The sequence below is a fragment of the Triticum aestivum genome, chromosome 7A, assembly GCF_018294505.1.
Source record: "Triticum aestivum cultivar Chinese Spring chromosome 7A, IWGSC CS RefSeq v2.1, whole genome shotgun sequence".
NCBI lineage: Eukaryota > Viridiplantae > Streptophyta > Magnoliopsida > Poales > Poaceae > Triticum > Triticum aestivum.
The window spans coordinates 137,626,155-137,634,987 of record NC_057812.1 but is presented as its reverse complement, the minus strand read 5'-3'; the positions used below and the strand labels follow the sequence as shown (position 1 = coordinate 137,634,987).

Below are 8,833 nucleotides of genomic sequence, written 5' to 3'. Positions count from 1 at the left end.
AAAAATATTGTCCTCGATGGGCAGGGGAAAAAGGACTACAGGGCTTGGAATTTCACCGGCACTTTACAGTCCGCTCGACATATCATCTAGGCATGTCGCTCAAGGCAGCCAAAATGGCACATGCAACGGGATCCTCATCAATGGATGATCATAAAAGTTGGGATGGGCTGTGGTCTGCTGACCTGTAGAACAAGATTAAAATACATGCATGACGCATGCGATGTAATGAACTGGCTGTCGGCATGGAACTTAATCGACGAAGAATCAAGTCTGGAGTTTTCTGTGCGGTGTGTGGCTGGGAGGAGACTATCATCGATAGATTCTGGCCTTCACATAGGCCTCCACATAGGCCTTATGCTAGATGGATTTTAGGATGGCCTGCTGCTCCGTCATTTTTTTTAATTGGGCGAAGGCAAACTCCGTCTCCACCTGCTCCATGTTGAAACCCGGCAACTCTGACTTCGGCTGCTCTCCCTCCTCCACCTTCATCAGTGCCAGTTCCTCTTTCCCTGCTCCTCCTCCTCCGGCTCCGGCGAGTTTGGAGGCAGCCCGCGTGTGGCCTGTCTCGCCCATATCTCCAGCTGGATCTCATATCGACGCTCCGGCGTGAGCATTACATAGTAGGTGATCTTCCTCCAGACCACGGTGGAGCGTTGGAGCATGGGCAGAGCGCCGGAGCGGGAGAGGGAGGTGGTGGATGGGCTCGGACTGGAAGCGCGGAGAGTGGGAGGTGGATGGGTTAGGGTTGCGGGACGTCGGCTGGCTTCAATAGCCGAATTTGGTCTCGGGCGGCGAGCCAGAGCGGTGCCACGCGACTTTCACACCGCAGCGGCGGACGCGGGGTCTGTCGGACCGCCGAGTTTCCGGACGTTTTCGCGTGGGACCCCGCCGTCAGACCGACATGGCGGACGCGCCCGGGCGCCCCATATCCGCCCCATATTTGGGCTGGATATGATGGGTGCCGGTCAGCCTGGGCATTTGAGGCCGTTTGAGGGGCCCGTCTAGGTGAAAAAAAATCATGACCGGTCAGTGACCGGGCGGGCTGCCTGGGGTTTGAGGCTGGTACGGGGCGCCCGGCTGTAGATTTTCTAACCACCCACCATTACTAACCTTGTAGCAATGACGGATGTGTTATCCGGGAATAGGATTTGTAGCATCTGGGTGCTTCACACCCCTATATGAACATTAAGTTTAAAAAATATCGAGAAATTAAAAAAAAACTAGGGTTTTGGGATATGAAACATCGGTACTCAGTCTACTTTCATGTGAAATTTCATGAAAAAATACTAGGAAATGTATCCATAGCACGAAAGACAAAAAAATCCCTATGAATAGAAAAAAATGTTTGGATGGATTTTAATTCGGACTGTATTATCTTCACCACGAATACATTTCCTTGTATTTTTCTATGAAGCTTCATACATGAGTAGATTGGGCATCCAAGTTTGAGATCCCAAGACCTTAGATTTTTTTGAATTTTCTGGTATTTTATAAATTTAAATTTCGTATAGAGGGGTGGAGTACCCAGGTGCTCCTGTGCATTTTCCATGTTATCCGCCGCTAATAATATTTCTACCCGGAGCCGCAGGTACTCGTTGGCGCCCATCAGTTGTATATTATGTCAAGCCAAAAGAAAAGGTGTTGCCATGGCAGCGTTTTTGGTTGTCTTGATAACATTTTTCAGTTTAGCGGTAATAGTAGTATCGTAGAATCATATATAGCGTAGTTTAAGAACACATTTTAGTTTAACAACTTTCTAATGTTTGAAACTTACACACAACACTATAATAACCGCATACGACATATATGTTCAATAAAGTACCAGTACGACTTCAAAAAAATAAATAAAAATGAAGTGACAATACAATACACGCGTAGGACATCGGCATCAGCACGGAAACTGTTATCGCAGCTGGGGGACATCGTACCATAGATAGACATCGTATGTATCATCTACTTTGCCAAGATATAGTAAGAACACATTCCCTCCCAGCTTCCATCCTTAACTCTATTGCAATCTGTATCCAACTAGGACCACTGAAATACTGAACTCAAAGGTATGCCATTTTTTTTAACAAGGCCATCATAAACTGAAATGTGCCCGCCACCTCTACAGACAGGTTCGCCCTAAGCATGAAGTCGACCCTTGCCCAACAAGGAATGTGTTGAGCATAATTAAAAGAAAATAACAATTTGACATTTTTGGGCGCAACTTTATATACGTGAGCAACTCATCAGCCACAACACAAGTTGAATTAATACTTATCGCCCACTCCAGAAAGTCCTCCTGAAGATCTACGCAGATCTTCTTACAAGTGAGGTTAACCTTGTGGCACACACCTAGTTTGCTGTCGCTACACCATGGGTATGCTTAGTTCCTTGCCTACATTCATGTTTGGAAATTAAATAGAAATCACAAAGTTGATTGCCTGGTGTCACACTATAGTACAATGAGCACAACCATAAATAATCATTAATAATTATGGATTGACGAAAAAATTGGACATGATTTTGCTAAAAAAATATTGAGTGTCAGAAATATTACAAAATGAAAATTAACCAACGTTTCTCCATAATTTTGGCACTCATGTTGAAGCCCTGCAAAGTTTAAGCATTCCATATAATAGTGCACTCCTTATGGATAAGAGACCAATAGAGAATAAAAGGCTATCAATTAAATACATATAAGAAACATCAAATATATCAATCGGTTCATCGAGTACATGAGTAGATCCTCCGTTATATCAATCAAATACACGAGTACATGAGTACTCCCTCCGTTTTAAATTAATTAAATTGCTCTAAGTAAAACTTTAATGTGAATTCAGTAAAATTTATAAAAAACAATATGTCAACATCTAAAATATCAAATTAGTCTCATTAGTTAGAAATTTTATTTCATACTATGTGTATTTAGAATGGAGTGACAACTAGCTAATTAGCCACTCTCTTATTTCACTTCAGAACGTTACATAGCGCTCTGTTTTACAAAAAAAAATATACACAAAAGCCGAACGCTAACCCTAGGTTTTGATGTGTAAATTTTTTGTTAGTGATGTTGGAGGAGGAGGCTATGAAAGGAGGCGCTTAATTATCCAGGGATTGAAGGCGTTGAAGCACGAGGAGCCGGAGGGAGCGGAAGTGGCGCTGGAGTAGGAGTTAGCTGGCGACGGAGGGGTGAAGCCACCGTTGTTGGAGGATGAGGCCATCTGCAGTCAATAATCCTCTATATAACACTAAGCTCCCTAGTTTTAAAGAGCCCATATTCAATTGAGGTCTCCAACTAGAATTGGGTCACCTAATGTTTACCAGGTCAACAATTTCTCAAAGCTTCGCCATTCAATTCTTTTATACTATCCATTATGCTTCTTAATTTTTAAGGTCTCACAATTAATTGAGGTATTCAATTTAGAATGGATCATCCAATTTTGACCGGGTCAACAATTTCTCAAGTTCTCCCATTCAATTCTATTAATTCACCATGTTTCCAAAATTTGAATCCAAAATTTGAAGCTGTTGGTTAGCGAATAACACAGAATCACAACACGAAAGGCCCATCATATCACCGCATTATAAATAAAAATAAACACACTCTATCATCTCCACCCGCCAAACTAAATATTCCATCAGTTATAAAATATAAGGGGTATTAGTTTTTTAGAAAATCAAATTTCTTTAACTTTGACCAAGTTCAAAGCAAAAATATCAACATCCACAATATTAAACAAAAAAGTATGAAAATTCATTTCATGGTGAATCTAAAGATACTGCTTTTATATTATGGATTTTGATATATTTCTCTTCAAATTTGATCAAACTTAAAAGGTTTGAATTTTTTTTAAAGTAATACACCTTATATTTTGAAACTAAGTGATTATCTTTTGAAGAAAGCAAGAAACCCAACAACACGAACGGCGTAGCAAAACGCGCACAACCCTTCTAGTCATATACCGTATCAGCTTCAGTTCATCTCAGTTTAGTTCATTTTTATTTTTATCTTCTATTACTTTGTGGGAGAATAAAGTTCCTAATAGATTTCCCATGTTTTCTTCACCACTTTACTGAATAGGTGCTGATGGATTTTGTGTGTTCGAAAGGCAATTGGTTGGGTTCAGTTTAATTCCTAGAAATAGCAGGAGATGCAAATTAATCAGATTGTGCACTGCAAGGTTTTCTTCTTTTGCTCGCTACATGTCTCTAATTAGAGATCAGTTATTATGTACATCAGCATTTGTACATTGAACTCTCATGTAGATTAAAAATCTGTGGTTTTCACTTGTATTTCATTAGTTAGACATGACAACAAATGAGAACTTCCAAGGCTCTTCTTTCAGCATTGCGACATTGAGCAGATTTTCAGCTAACCATCTCAAAATTCTGATAGCAATGTTTATGAAAATGGCACATGCATATTACTATTTGGGGATATTTTTGAAAGATCAATCCTCTTACTATTTAGGACAGTAAAGCAAAACTATTTCCCAGCTCGGGCAAACCGACAGTGAGTTTGATGCTGCAACCTCTATATTTCGCCAAATAGAAATTGTGTGTTTTAGTACTGAACTGGAATTTTTAATGGTTGTATTTTTCTCTTTGACATTAGTTTGCATTTGTCACAAAACTAGAAGTTTGTCTCTGCCACTGCCTAAACTTGATCTGTGCATCTATGTAAACACAATTATTCACAAGTCTGACTGTTATACCGCATGATTAAAACACTATCTTGCATACAATTGTCAATCACTAACATTATGGTGCTAAAATAGACAGACACAACAACACGCGCCTTCGATGATCTAGTTTTTACTACGAGCTAACACAAAACGACGGAATAATGGTACACACACGGATCTTTACAAGCCTTTTACACAAATTTCCTAACTCTAACTCACCCCTCCTCCCCCCCCCCCCCCCGGTTTTGGGGGTGGGCCCTCAAACCTGCACGTATGCCACTCCGTGCGTCCATCATTGCTCCAAAACAGCTAATGCATATTTATTTATGCATAGAATATGAGGTGAATAAGAACCCCCTCCCCCCCCCCCGGGTTTCGGAGGTGGGCCCTCAAACCTCCATGTATGCCACTCCGTGAAGAGCCCTTCTGTGCGTCCATCATTGCTCCAAAACGGCTAATGCATATTTATTTATGCATAGAATATGGGGTGAATAAGAATTGGTGCATAAATGGCAGTTGGTTGGACGCCTTGCCGATGGAAGTTAACGTATTTAATTAGCCACATGCTAATAATAAATGAGGAAATCCATACAGTTGCATGCATATTGAATTGGTTGCTTTTTTTTTGCGAGAGCTGCTCGTGCCAAGTGGTGAAGGGCTTCAACTATTGATCATGGTTAAAAGGGTTGATTCGAACAGTCGTAACCCTAGCCACATAATTAGCCAGTGGTAAATGGATTAAAAGCAAATACAATAAGATGACATATGCAGACTAAAAAAATACTTCCTCTTTTTCGGTTTATAGGGCTTATCTCAAAATTTTAGTTTTTCCATTTTATAAGGCTCAATTTGTTTGTTTCCCATCACATGTTGAGATTCCAAGATGCATTAAATCATTGTATGCAAGAATTAAGAGAAAATTGAACAATGCATATACTTTATACATGCATGCATTGCAATTAATGCATTCATAAATATAATTTTTTAAAGAAAACAAGAGCATTAATTAGGTGCTTTTGCAAATTACAAAAAATATTCCATCACTCACCATTTACCTCGGTTGGTGAGGTTTTTGAATTGACTCTGTAAACTGGAAAGGAGGGAGTATTATACTAGTATCTTTGTTTAGTTGGAGAAGGCAGAAGAAAAAAAATTGTGGATTAAGAACCCAAGCGCCGACAATAATACCATGACCAACGAGGACAACAACAACTAGATCTAGGTTTTACTTATGTTTTCAATTAATATTTTGACTTAATTAATGCACCGACAGACTTTTGGTGGCAATGTGTTGTTTTTTAGTTCAAAAATTGGTTAAAATCTGAAATGTGTCCTGTTGGACGCACCTATGATCCTGGACACAGCCAGACTTTGGTGTCCGCCTAACCGATTCAGATGGACAAAAAAGAATACATTGTGTGTTCACTTGGATCCGCCATTGAAGTTGCCCTAAATACTGGCCGACGGCTAGCTCTTGCCACCTATATGGGGCAGGAAGCACGCCTCAATTTCTACCACCGTGTCGCCGGCACGCATGCGCAAGGACCACACGTAGGTAGTATCGAGCGGTGGACGGGATGCACGCTTTCGTGTCGTGCCACATGCATCGTCTCATCCCGTCCGTTGCCCCGGCGGCGATAAACGCAGCGACCCCCAGGTCGGTCGTCGGCGTCGCCGATGATAGCCAGCGGCTGAGCCAAAGGAGCAATAAGGCAGTGGTTACTGCGCGCGCGGCGGTACCCAACCGGGGCGGGAGAGCTGTGAGCGGCGACGTCATGGTGGAAGGGAGTCGGTCCGACAACGGCTCTCTGGCAAGAACAACTGACGGCGAGCGGTCGCAGCAGCGGCCCTGCACGCCGCCGGAGCTAGCCGTCGCTCCGGACGCCGTCATCAACCTAGAGCTGTGCGTGTGCTTCGTGTACTCTTCGTGCCGGCCGTGACAGTAGGTGATTGCGCGTGAATCATCTGGCAACTAATGTGCTCTTCTTTCTTGGTTGCCGCGCGTGCAGCGGCGACCCGACCATGTACGAGGCGTTCTGGAAGGAGGCCGGGGAGCGCACTGCGGTCGTGATCCCCGGGTGGCGGGGGATGAGCTACTTCTCCGACGCCGGGGGGCTCTGCTGGTTCCTCGAGCCGGAATTCGAGCGCGAGGTGCGCCGCCTCCATCGCCTCGTCGGCAACGCAGCGGTCGATGGCTACCACCTCGTGGTCGGTACTGGTGCCACCCAGCTATCCCAGGCGGCCATTTACGCGCTGTCTCCCGCCGACGCCAACCATCCCATCGGCGTCGTATCGCCGGCGCCGTACTATTCGGTAAGACCAATCAGCTAATTATAAACAGTGCAAAACGATGAGCTAGTGTTGTGATCTTGGCTTGGACCGACGTGCGGCGTGGCAGGCGTATGCGCCACAGACGGACCTCCTGCTCTCGGGGTTCTACCGCTGGGCCGGCGACGCCAACGCCATGGGCGGTGACAGCCACATCGAGCTGGTCTGCTCACCAAACAATCCCGACGGCGCCATCCGTGAGGCCGTCCTGAGCTCCAAGCCTGGCAAGGCGATCCACGACCTCGTGTACTACTGGCCGCAGTACACGCCCATCACCGGCACGGCAGCCCACGACATCATGCTCTTCACCATGTCCAAGATCACTGGCCACGCCGGCACGAGACTCGGGTAATTTACTAATTATTCCACGACTCCGCCAGGTCCTAATATCAAATCAAGAAAAAATATAGCGCGCTACAACAAAACAGTGTCGGCCTCAAAATACGTTATTAGCGTGCTATATCGCGCTATAGCATGTTATTAATGACGTCTTGTATATTGATTATTTAGCGAGCCAATTCTCGGCATGTTATATTATGCTATTAGTAACACTATAGCACACTGTTTTTCCCAGTGTATCAAATGCGCTCTCCTTGTTCCCGCAAAAAAAAGTGTTCTCCTTGGTAATTAATGACGAATCGGCGGTGGGGCTTTCTGACTGATGCAGGTGGGCGCTAGTGAAGGACCTGGAGGTGGCGAAGAAGATGACTTACTTTGTCGATCGCAGCACCATCGGCGTGTCTAGGGACTCACAGCTCCGTGCCGCCAAGATCCTCACCTTGGTCTCTGACGCCTACGATGACGACAAGGACACAAGGCGGCTCTTTGACTTCGCGCAGCGGTGCATGGCAGACCGATGGCAGGCTCTACGCGCCACCGTGGCGTCCACCGGCATGTTCAGCCTTCCGGAGGAGACATCGGGCTACTGCACCTTCACAAAGCAAATCGTGCCAGCTTACCCTGGTATCGTAACCAAATACAATCATTTCGTCATTGTTTACCGATATATAATTACTAGTAATGCTAAAAAAAGTTCTTACGTCTGATTTTTAACAATGGCAAATCTGATGATTTTGATGGCAAACTACGCTAGTCAGATCATGGCAACTTCTTCAGCAAACATAGAGAATCTGGCCATTCGCAAGTTCTTGCCAGGATTAGCCATGTCTGCTGAAAGAATTTTCCATTCTCCCACCAACATAATTTATTATCAAAATCGTCAGATTTGGCATGGTTAAATTCTGACATCAGATTTGTATGAAAATCCTATAATTAATGCTCTGAATTCTCACTAGTACATTAATTCGATTGTCTTGTGCTTCCCCAGCGTTTGCGTGGTTGCGCTGCGAGAAGGAAAGCGTGGAAAACTGTAGGGAGCTCCTGCGTGGTCATGGCGTCCTGGCACAGGGCGGCGAGCTGTTCGGGGGAGACGCAAGGTGCGTTAGAGTCAACATGCTGGAGAGGGATGGAGTGTTCGATGTACTCATACAACGTCTCTCCTCTATTGAATGAATAATGATGAATTGTTGATTGCTATAAGTATATTTTTAAATATTCAGTAATGGCCAATGTAATTTGTTGTGTGATTTTAATTAAGAGCTCTTTTACGATGGTTGCTGAAAATAACAGATTAAAATCGGGGTTCAAATAGCCTCTTTTCTCCTTTTGAATTAAATAAATATGGTGTATATGTGTATGCACTATAAAAGGTATAAGAGTGCAGTGCATATTGGTTCTTTTTCATTTGAGAGAACACCGGCTTTGTTAATCTATCAACAGTATTACACAGAGTTCACCGGATACAATCCGGTACAGGAATAGAAAATACTAGG

The 8,833-nt window shown here is 43.9% G+C and overlaps 1 protein-coding gene across 1 annotated transcript; it reads left to right on the top strand.

Annotated features, from left to right (window-relative positions):
* The first annotated feature begins 6,172 nt into the window (after positions 1 to 6,172).
* Positions 6,173 to 8,627, top strand: LOC123151276 (tryptophan aminotransferase-related protein 1). The gene is made up of 5 exons (XM_044571013.1): positions 6,173 to 6,576; positions 6,683 to 6,986; positions 7,072 to 7,349; positions 7,669 to 7,964; positions 8,329 to 8,627. The coding sequence occupies exons 1-5, from the start codon at positions 6,251 to 6,253 to the stop codon at positions 8,511 to 8,513; spliced, it is 1,389 nt and encodes a 462-aa protein (XP_044426948.1). The 5' UTR covers positions 6,173 to 6,250; the 3' UTR covers positions 8,514 to 8,627.
* The last annotated feature ends 206 nt before the right edge of the window (positions 8,628 to 8,833 follow it).

Excerpts from the sequence above, each read along its gene's own strand:
- LOC123151276 (XM_044571013.1), top strand. The coding sequence starts at position 6,251 with ATGCACGCTTTCGTGTCGTGCCACATGCATCGTCTCATCCCGTCCGTT. Across the intron at positions 6,577-6,682 it reads GCCGTCATCAACCTAGAGCT|CGGCGACCCGACCATGTACG; the intron begins GTGCGTGTGCTT and ends CCGCGCGTGCAG. Across the intron at positions 7,965-8,328 it reads AATCGTGCCAGCTTACCCTG|CGTTTGCGTGGTTGCGCTGC; the intron begins GTATCGTAACCA and ends GTGCTTCCCCAG.